At 43.0% G+C, this 11533-nt stretch overlaps 2 gene segments (V, D, J or C); both read right to left on the bottom strand.

The window, feature by feature from the left end:
* Window positions 1-726: 726 nt before the first annotated feature.
* LOC113838449 lies at window positions 727-1283 on the bottom strand. The segment is given in 2 exon segments: window positions 727-1127; window positions 1235-1283. Coding segments are annotated over 2 exon segments (447 nt in total).
* An 8970-nt stretch (window positions 1284-10253) lies between these two features.
* On the bottom strand, window positions 10254-10818 carry LOC118238968. The segment is given in 2 exon segments: window positions 10254-10675; window positions 10773-10818. Coding segments are annotated over 2 exon segments (468 nt in total).
* Between the last annotated feature and the right edge of the window lie 715 nt (window positions 10819-11533).

The following is an 11533-nucleotide window of genomic DNA, read 5'->3' as shown; positions in this document are numbered from 1 at the left end:
GTTTTTTGCACAGTGAGAGGAACTTCTCAGAGGACAAGCTGGAATTTCTGTGGCTCTTAGAGAAATGAGCTGGCTCTGTGTCTGCTAATGTGACACTCACAGACCCAAAGTGATCTCTGTTAGATTTACAGAAAATGCCCAATTGCATGTGAGAGATTTTCTAGGTGAGTAAATCTGACTTCTCATGAACATTATCATGTGATCAGATGCAGATGTTCAATGCCTTCCTGGTGGTGTGACCCCATATTCAGGTCAATTAGAAGACAATAAACCATCCTTGAAATGCCATCTCCACACAGACACTCTAATAACTTCCCTGATGGACAAGTTTATAAAAATCTCATGATGAGCAGAGATGGAATTCATGGAGTAATAAACTGAATTAGCTAAATGCACAGCTGGATCATGTCTTAACATGATGTGCACCATTGTCAATGAGAGGCGGGGAGGTTTGAGCCTTGGGAGCATTTGTGCACCTGTAATGGGCCCCTTCTTACCCTTGATTTCCGCTTAAATATAAATGCTACTCTAATAAAGAAATCTGACTGAGGATCTGCTTGAATCTGAGAAAAAAGACACAGGAGCATCCATGTTTCTTAAATAACAGCAGAAACACAGGAGATATTTTGATGACAACATTAACCCACAGCACAATTATTTAGACTTTCTTGGGAACTAGAAGACGAAAGGAGCCTAAGCTGCTGAGAAGATTGCTCAGTTATGCCTTCATAGTCTGTGGGATGAACCTGTGTTCTGTGTGTGCTGAGCGGCCTCACAGTGAGGTTTATGTCTGGCTTCACACTGAGATCCCCTCACTGTGTATCTAGCACAGTAATAAGTGGCGGTGTCCTCAGACTTCACACTGTTCATTTGCAGGTACAGAGTGTTCTTGGCATTGTCTCTGGAGATGGTGAACCGGCCCTTCACGGATGGTGCATAGTTTGTGGTACTGCCATCATATTTAATTTCTCCAACGAACTCCAGTCCCTTGCCAGGAGCCTGGCGGACCCAACCCATCCAGTAGTTACTGAAGGTGAAACCAGAGGCTGCACAGGAGAGTTTCAGGGAACCTCCAGGCTTCACCAGGCTCCCCCCAGACTCCACCAGATGCACCTCACACTGAACACCTGAAAACACACAAAAAATCCTGATCACGAAATCATCACACATGTCTATTGTCCCTCAGATTAATGTCCACTCACACAGTCAGCATCTACTGCTCTCCATAAATTACCTTTTAAAAGAGCAACAAGGAAAATGCAGCTCAGCCCCAACTCCATGCTGATCCCTGAGTGAAGTCTTGGGATCCACAGCTGATCTCCTCTCTCTGAGCTGTAAGGTCAGGGTTGGGCTGCTTTTCATGAGCAGAGAGAGGGCCCATTTGCATGTCTTCCTGCTTTATAGCAAGCTCTGTAGTGGAGCCTGGATTTGTCAGGTCCTGGGTTCTTTGTTAATTTTCTGTAGGAATCAGATCATAATGTTAATGTTGGGGAAATTGTTATTGAATTATATCATTTTCAAATCATCCCCTATTATCCCTTTTTGTATAAAGACTCATTTTCATGTTCATTTCTACTCAATTCTCCACATCTGGGATTAGGAGAGCAGTGGCATTGCTTTGCAGTGCTCATTATTTGTGAAGTCAGCACTACTGTGTGGACCTCATTCCTGGTGAACTTAAAACTCCTTCCATAGCTTTAACTTTGTGAGCAGCTGCTTCCTGAGGTTGGAAAACTCCCTTTCTGTATGGAGGTCATGTGACATGCCTGAATTCCAGTGTTCAGCTAATCACATGCATGAGCATTTTCCAGACAGTGTGTGTATTTCTTGTTTTATCATCTAATTCAGTTTTCCTTTGCTGCATGTTTGCCTATTTATCCCTGGAAATCGGGAGTGACTGAGAAGCTGAACTTCAAGGAGAGCTGAGCTTTGACTTCTGTGTCTGCAGGTGGCCCTGTCAGAGGAGCAGCAGGGGGCAATTGAGGGTCAGGTGTCAGCTGATGGGGAATGTACTGTGCATGTTTATCTTATTGATTGTTATATAAAATACTGTTTGGCCAATGTGACAGCGAATAGATGGGAATAGGAGTCAAAGAGGATTCTGGGAAATGTAGTAGAGAAGTGCTAATCCAGGCAGGAAGTGACATAGCAAGGAGACTCATATTTAAGTGAAGGAGTAACTGGAAGGGCCCTCTTTTCCCCTTCCTCCTCCAGTGGTGGGATGTGAGCCACCGACAAGGAGGGATGCCAATAAGGCATCCAATAAGATAAGTCTTATAAAATATATAGATATATGATAATTGAGACTGAGCTAACAGATGAGAATCCTAGTCAATGGCCAAGCAGCATTGTAACTATTACAAGTCTCTCTGTGTATTCATTTGGGCCTAACTCGGGTGGGCAGCTGGCATAAAGCTCACACGTGGCAGTGGGGCTCAGGCGGCTTTTGGAAAAAAGATTTATCGTAACAGTCAGCCAAACAGGAGTTAAAGCCCTGGTGGATGAATCTCTGATAGGCAAAACTCCAGGATGTCTTTTGCTTTTGCTGTTCCTTTTCATTTTTGCTGCTGCCAACTTTCTTTGGTATCTTGAATGGTGTCAATGGGTGTGGGGAGATCCCCACTGCCTGTAATATAGTGTGTTCTCATGTGGAAACATCCCATTCTACTGGACATATCTTCCTGTGCATTATTGTGAAGATATTTATTCTTAAGCTGTACTGTCTAATTGATAATTATAAACTTAGTTTAAATATACTTTTGATAATAAAAAATAAATACAAGGAATTGTCACACAGCTAGGGCTTCTGAGTTTCACCTCTGTGGCTGCATAGACTGTAGTGCAGGTTAATGAATAGGGAAAACAATTGGGTGTCTGGAAGCCAGGCTGTCTCAAATTCTTTCAATCTTAATGTTGAAAGATGCATTCACAGGTTTTAGTGTTTATCCTAGCTGCAACCAAGCCTGAAAGTAACTACAGGTTAGATTAGATGATTTGATAACAGCTTTGAGATGAAATGTCCCAGAAAATAACTAAAGTTCAAAGGACACATAGTTGAGTTATAAATTCATTAGATTGGGGTCACAAATACACAGCAGCTCAATTTTTATTAGCTGACATGTTTTTATGCTCAGGATTGGTTGATAATCAAAAATAATGACTAATACCTTGTACCAATTTCTTCCTTCAGTCTCCTGATATAAAAAGTGATAATGGTAGTTTTAACATAAATTTAGATTTCTCATTCTTTTAAGATTTCTTATAGGATTACCTTTCAAGATAAAGAATGAAATAATTGGTCCTTTCTTTGTAGCCACAAATTGCAGCCTGCCAGGAAAAGAACTGGCTGAGAAGAATACCTTGCTTGCTTACACTGTTAATCTATTACAGTTTGCTTGGGTATGGTTGTACAGGGGTTCCATCGACAACTTTATTTTCATCTGTAATATGTAAAATATTTAATCATGTAAAAGATATGGAAAATATGCGTTCTATTTGCTTATATTGATTGCAATTATTCTCTTGAAAATTTGAATGTAACCATATTGTAATTTTTATATTGTTTGGAAAATTTTGCTGGGGTTTAAAAGCTGTGAGGGATTAATAAGGATTGGGAGGAGGAATACATCAAGAGAAAAAGAGGGGACATTTCTGGATAGAGATGACAGAATATAGAACACAGAAGAAAGAGTACAGGAAAAGCATAAAGAAGAAACCATCAAGAGTGTACATGTTTTTTCCCTCAACACCCTCAGATAAAAATGTCATAGTACTCTGACTCCATGGATTCTGTTTGAGCCTTGTGCTGCTGGAGTCTGGTCCCCCAGGCAGGAAACAAGTCTTCCAGGTGACCTACACAGCCTCCCAGAAGGATGGCCTCACTTCCAACACTCCTCCAATTGTCTTTTGTTTCTCAGTCTCGTTCATGCTCTATCCCAGACAGTTAGAAGTCCTTATTTTACCAGGTGTCCTTAAGTTAGGTTTTCCTTTTCTTGAGTCTACAGAAGTTAACATACAGGATGCACGTCTGTTTGACGTCTCAGTCAATATATTTAATTATGAAGAATGACACCAGATTGCTTTGTGTGCAGCCTGCACTGTTTGAGTGGTGACTGACATGCTGACAGGACAATTGAACCTGTGGCTCTTATATCTGTTACTTTACTAATTCACATTTGAATGGGCTCCAGGGTCAAGAACTGTACATGACCCAGCGGAGCTCTGGGATATCATGGGAGAACAGTGTTGCTCTCAGTGTTTAGCAACAGGAGCCATGCAGTACATTCATGTAGAGAGAAATTCGGAGAAATTGCTTCGAAAAAAAATAATGCAGTCTAGACACCAGAGTGGATCATGTCTGCATAATATCCTGAGCTGATCTTCATTCCTCCCTCTCTTCAACTAAGTTCCAGAGTTCAGCTCAGTGTATATCTGTGGATGTCTGTCTCTGCTTCCATCAGCCACTGGATGAGGGCTCTAGGATGGCATAAAATGTAGTCATCAATCTCATTTTAGGGGAAGGGTGTTTAGGTTATCCTCTCCACCATTGCCTGGACTGTCAGTAGGTGTCATCCTTGTAGGTCTCTGGAAATCTCCCTAGTGCCAGATCTCTCCTCGGACCTATAATGGCTCCCTCTAATATGGTATCTCTCATCCTGCTCTCTCTCCTCTATTCAGCCCCCAACTCAATATTTCTGCTCCTCCATTTCCTCTCCTCCACGCCTCTTCTCCTGCTCTCAATCTGGCAGCTCCCTCTCCCCTACCCTCATGCTCCCAATTACCACAGGAGTTCCTGCCTCTTCCCATTCCTGAGGTCCATTCCTTTATCCCTTAGAGTCCTTCTGTTTCATAGTTTCTTTGGTGAAGAGGATTGTAGGCTGGTTATCCTTTGCTCTGTCTAAAATTCATATATGAGTGAGTACATACTCACTCATATGTTTGTCTTTTTGTGACTGGGTTACCTCACTCAGGGTACTAGGTTGGAGAAACCCACAGAAACAGCTACCCTGAACAAGGGGGAGGACATCGATCCCAGACTGCTGTCCTGGAGGCCAGTACAGGACTGATCCATACCCCTGAACATAGATGTCAATGAGGAGGCCTCTGCACTCCAGGGGGCCCCTGGTAGTGGATTAGTATTTTTCCCTGGTGTAAGAAGGGACTTTAAGAGCCCATCCCACGTGAAGGGATACACTCTTGCCCTGGACACATGGGCAAGCGCCCAGGCCAAGCCGAGGATGACATAGTGGACTTTGCAGAGCCCTGGTTGAGGGCTCTAACCTGCCTGGGGAGTAGAGGGTGCATGGGGTGGGGGGAAGGTTGGGGTGGGGTAGGAGGGATGGGGATGAGGGGTGGGAGAGGGAGAGGGATCGACATTTGAAACAAGCTTGTTCCTAATTTGAACTAATTAAAAAAAAAAAAAAATCCTGAAATCCTGAGCTGAACCTGTGTTCTGTGTGTGCTGTGCGCCCTCTGGTGGCGGTGAGCGACCTCACAGTGAGGTTTATGTCTGGGTTCACACTGAGATCCTCTCACTGTGGAGGGCCTAGTACAGTAATAAGTGGCCGTGTCCTCAGACTTCACACTGTTCATTTGCAGGTACAGAGTGCTCTTGGCATTGTCTCTGGAGATGGTGAATCGATCCTTCAAAGACGGGGCATACTTTGTGTCACTGCCATCTCCATTAATTTCTGCAACCCACTCCAGCCCCTTCCCTGGAGCCTGGCGGACCCAGTCCATCCAGTAATCACTGAAGGTGAATCCAGAGGCTGCACAGGAGAGTTTCAGGGAACCGCCAGGCCGCATCAGGCCACCTCCAGACTCCACCAGCTGCACCTCACACTGGACACCTGCAAACACAGAGAATCTTGTCAGCAAACTGTCACACAAGCTCCAGTTTATATTGTCCTGCTCATTTCCACTAACTGACCCAGTATCTCTTCTTCATAAATTACCTTTTAACAGAGCAATAAGGAAAACTCAAATCAGCCACAAATCCATGATGTGGTTGTTGTTCAGTGCTGATCACTGAATGAGAAGACCTGGGAATCCAGGGATGATCTCTTTGTCTGAGCTTTAGCGTCAATGCAGGGCTGGTTTTCATGAGAAGAGAGAGGCCCTATTTGCATATCTTCCTACTATATAGCAAGTTCCCTATCTGGATCTTAGAGATGATGTGTCCTATTATAAATGTGAATGTGCTTGGGGAGTCTGGAATAAAGATAATAGTTGGAATATTTTTGTAACATAATACATTATTTTCTTCCTTGGTACATACTAAGTTTCATCTGTTTCATTTTATACAAGCAAACAAAAGATGCACTTTCACGTGAATTTCAAAAAAAATCTCCATGTCCTCCATTATAGAGGGCAAGTCCTTGCTTTTCCACAAGCTCTGGAGCTATTATATTTGCTGTGTGGGTTCCAGCCCTGATGGACACTCCACACCCCAAGTGCGACTGCCTCCTAAGTTTGAAACTCCCTTTCTGTACTGAGATGATGTGGCATGCCTGCATCCCAGTGTTCATCTAGGAGACTGGAGAGGCCTGTCCGTACCTGTGTGTATCCAGGAGACTGAAATACTTCTGTTATTACCTAACTCAGTTCTTCTTTCTTGGCGCATTTACCTATTTGTTCAGTACAATGGGGAGTGACAGATACTTGAACACAGTGGACATCCCGGCATTTGACTTCTCTACGTCCTCCATGTGCCAGCACAGGACTGCTAGAAGGATGACCTCATCCTAACCCACCCTTCCTTGCTCCTCCTTTTGTTCTCAGCTATTCCCATGCCCTGTGCTAAGCACTTTCCAGTCCTGATCTTACTTGAAGTGCAGAAGTTTGTTTCCATTTTGTAGAGGCCATGAGTGTTGACTTGAGGATGGGCTTCTTTCTGACTTCTCACTCAACACCATTCATCACAGATGACAACAGTTGCTGTGTGTGCAGCCTTTCCTGCTTTAGTGGTGACTGACATGCTGACAGGACAACTGAACAAGAGGTTTTTATGGGTTACTTCACTGATTCAAATTGAATGGACTCCGGTTTCCAGTATTGTAGGTGAACCAGCTGAGCTTTGGGATGTCATCAGAGTAAAGTGTTGGTCTCACTCTTTATCGACATGAATAAAGCAGGCAGATTGCAGGTCAGCTCTTGAAATTCTGCACATTACAGAAACTGACTATCAGTGGATACTAGGAAGTTCCAATTTACAAAATTCAGACACTCAGATCTAGGTAAACATGGTGAGCATAAAGTGGCTGAACCTGTTAGAAGCAAACCCTGCTGCATGAGACAGTCAGAGGGGGGAATCAAGAAGATTCCACCCACAGGGGACAGTGTGGCCTACAGTTAGCCTGAGGTCACCTGCGATGCATAGCAGCAAACTTAAAATGTAACTAAAAAAAATGGAAGAGGAAAGAAGAGAACTGAGAGTATAGAGGCAACAAGGGAAGTCAAATTTGCTGCATTGGAACAACAAAACATAAACGAGGAAAAAGAGGGATATGAGGACATTTCAGCAATAAATACTGAAAAGGAATCAACTTGATGGTAAACTTCTAGCCTCATTTCTAGGAATCTAAGAAAAACCCAAGCAGGTCTCCAGATCACCCTCTCTCTCTCTCTGCTTCTCCTCCTTCTCTCCTTCTCCCTCTTTCTCTTCCTCCCCTTCTCCCTCCCCCTCAACAATAAAGAAGTTCTGGTACTCACATTTTTTTTAACTCATCACTTCTCCCGTTGATAAATCTAAAACTGACAGATAAACACTCCAGCCTTCCGACCTTCAGCTGCATCAAAGAGCTCCATTGCAGTAACAGTGTTAATAAGGAAACACCACAAAATCAGAAAACTATAATGACTGAACTCTGTTGTCAGTGGGAAGGGCATTGTCACCGAGACTATAAATGACATCACCTGGGATGTGCACAATGGTCACTCAGAATCCCCCCACAATTTAAGGGTGAAAGTAACACCTGCAGAGGGAACACTACATGGGACAGTGAATAGGAAAATCTTTGCTCGAGAGTACAAATCTCCACCATGCATTGTGTGAAAACTGTATTCACCTAGACACTATTAAAGACATTTACTCGTGGGAAAACTGAGACTGTAGACAACCATGCCTGGGTCAGCACTCCTGGAAACCACATTTTTCTCTAATATCTTCCCCTAAAATAATTTGGGACCTGATTCATCCCACGTTTCCTGTCTGGGATGCCAGGTGTCCCTCCAGACCCCTGGAGCTGTTGTGATTCAGGGCTGACAGTATCAGTGTGGATCGCCTCGTTTCTGTAAAGATGTGTTGATTGACAGTTTCTTGGAAATGTGTGTCTATGTGCATCATCTTTCATTTTGTAAAGACAGGATGTACCTTGCTCGGCATTTGGCCAATCTAGCAAAATGGCAAGTCTTGTTTTTGGGTAAAAGATCTTTTGATGTAAAAGTTGGGAAAATAATTGACATATTTGTTTTTACTGGAGGTTAATGTGAGAAGATGGGAAAAACTTGTTTATGAGTAAGGAAATCCATTCTTTATTTTTTGGAAAACCATTCTTGTTTTGATGTATAAATAAAGATAGCTGGAGAATTTCAGAGCAGGCTACCTGTGAAATTCTTCTGGTGATCTGACAATTCACTTCTTCATGCCAATGCCTCTCCTGCATGTCAGGACACGAACTCAGGCAGGGACTGGACTGGGGCACCTACACAGTCTTTGAAACCTAAGGGTCTCAGAAAACTTCTCACTCTCCAGATGTTTCTCTCACCTACTATATTTTCTTTCCTGGTGAAAGTTGGGTCTACAGCGCCCCCTGCTGGTCCTGAGCATCCTCAGATTGAGGTTGTTTCTGGGCACACAGGGATCCTGCTCACTGTGTCTGCTGCAGTGTAAGGCAGGGCTGTGTCTTCAGTGGGAGCTGAGCTCAGCTTCAGGGAGATCTGATCCTTGAATGCATCACTGACACACTATGGACTTCTCAGTGACAGCTGCAAAGTTTCTCCAGCCATTGTCCTCCATTCTCTCATGTCATGTAGGCTCTTCCTGAAGGGGAACACCCAGGAAGAGGATCTCAACTCTAGAGACACAGGTGTTTTGTTTGTGACCCATTGATTCATCAAGGACCCTGGAAGTAATCCTGATAGTAAGACTGTTTAAAGGAGCCTCATGGTTTCCTTTTGTTCCTAGTTAAAACAGGTATCAAGTGGTCACAAGTGCCCTGGAACCAGCTGTGTCCTGAGACTACCCTTGACCTGCTAATCTTCCTTGTCTACACAAGGTTCTCAGATTGTGAGCTACATTCCAATAAGCCAATGATCACCAAAAACAGCATTTTCTTTATTTTACCTTGTAACTAATTTTGAGTTTGTGAGTGGCTGTTTTCATATATATATATATATATATATATATATATATATATATCTTTATGTTTTCATTTGCAAGTAAATATGAGAATTTCCACATGATCAAAATATTTTCTCGAAAATATTTGCCCAATACTGGTAGATGCATATGCTCACATTATTACTAACATGAGACTCTTGGGTCACTGTTGTCAAGTTTAAACTGCTCACTCTCTGAGTCCTGAGGGCAGCTTGACCAGGAAACTTCTGAATATAGTGAGAATGGATTCATAACCAAAGGCAACCAGATCGGGATCTGAGAATCCACAGTAGAAGCTCACAGGAAGGACACTGCCCAGACCACACAGCAGCCCCATCCCTTAGCTCCAGGTGAGCGGCTGAGCTCTGAGTTAGTGCAGAGACGTCAGAACTAGAATATTCTAATTCAACACAGAAGCAGAAGACACCATGTTGAATGGAGTAATGAAAATAATAAAATTTCAACGCTATCACTTCTTAGCCTTATATGCCCAGCTGTGCAGAAGAGGAGAGTGGTTTGGACAACTCAGATGCTTACTGAGAATGAGCCCGGCTCCACTTCCATTTGGTTCCCTCTGAATTACTAACACTGTTCCTGTCGAGGGTCTGCCCCAACCTCAGTATGAGGGAAAAGTCCATGTGAGTCTCCAGAGCTTCCCCAACACCTGACCACAGAGAATCACTCTTCTCTCATAGACACTTTCTGCATTTGTTCAGAGAGTACTAGATGGCATATTTGTTTTAAGAATGTTCGTCAAAACAGAAGCCATAATTTTTAGAGGCGCTGATCAATTCCTGAGTCTATAATTATTAAAAGGATCCCAAAATAACAGTAAACAGAGAGGACACCCACATAAAACAGAAAAATAAATAAATCAATTATGTCTGAACCTGGGCTTTATGTGTCCTGAGCGCCCCCTGCCGGTCATGGGAGCCCGGCAGGGAGGTTTTTGTCTGGGCTCACACTGCAGACTCCTCACTGTGTCAGCTGTATAGTAATAAGTGGCCGTGTCCTCAGTTCTCAGGTTGTTCATTTGCAGGTAGGCCATGCTTTGGGAATCATCTCTGGAGATGGTGAATCTGCCTTTCACCGAATCCACATAATAAGTTGCATAATTACTAGGTTGAGTGCTTATGCGAGCAACCCACTCCAGTCCCTTCCCTGGAGCCTGGCGGACCCAGTTCATGGCATAGTCAGTGAAGGTGAATCCAGAGGCCGCACAGGAGAGTTTCAGTGACCCTGCAGGCTTCACCAATCCTCCACCAGACTCAACCAGCTTCACCTCACAGTGGACACCTGCAAACAGAGAGGATCCTGATGAAGAAACTGTCACAAAGTCTACTGTCTCTCTCACTCATGTCTCCTCACACACTCAGTATACCGTGTTATCTACCTTTAAAAAGAGCAACAAAGAAAACCCAGTGCAGCCCCAACCCCATGTTGATTGTCGTGTTTTCAGTGCTGCTCACTGAATGAGAAGACAGGGCTAGAGTCCTCTGCCTGACCTTCGGGGTGAGGGCAGGGCTGGTTTGTGTGAGCAGAGGGAGGCAGTATTTGCATATCTTCCTGATATGTCTTATTCTCTGGTGTGTGAGAGCCTTAGAGGCAGCAGGTAATGGTACTAATTTCTGAGAGAAATTGAACTAGTGAGGACGATGATTTCATTAAAATATTTTTCATGATTTGTTTATAAAAAGATTCAACATCCTTAATTTTTTCTTTTTATACATGAACTCTTCACTGCTCATCTTATCAGATATTATACAGTAAGTTCATAGAAGTTTAAAAATTAAACATTACAATTTGAAAATTCAGTGGGAACGAATGTAAAGATAGATGAATACTGAAGTGTACATTAAATTACAGTATTGAAACTAGGCTGGGACAGCATGGTGGGAAAGTCTAACATGCACAAGACACAAGTTTTATCCTCATCATAGAATACATATATATATATATATATATATATATATATATATATGTGTGTGTGTGTGTGTGTGTGTGTGTGTGTGTGTGTATGTGTGTGTGTGTGTGTGCGTGCGTGTGTGTGTGTATGTGTATAATAAATATGCACATTAAATAAACATTAATAGTACAGAGGCTAATCCTTGTGAAATACTGAACACATCACAATCTTCTTTTACCTTTATGCCA

This window comes from Cricetulus griseus, chromosome 5 (assembly GCF_003668045.3).
Source record: "Cricetulus griseus strain 17A/GY chromosome 5, alternate assembly CriGri-PICRH-1.0, whole genome shotgun sequence".
In the NCBI taxonomy this organism is placed as follows: domain Eukaryota; kingdom Metazoa; phylum Chordata; class Mammalia; order Rodentia; family Cricetidae; genus Cricetulus; species Cricetulus griseus.
This window is presented reverse-complemented; position numbering and strand designations above follow the sequence as displayed.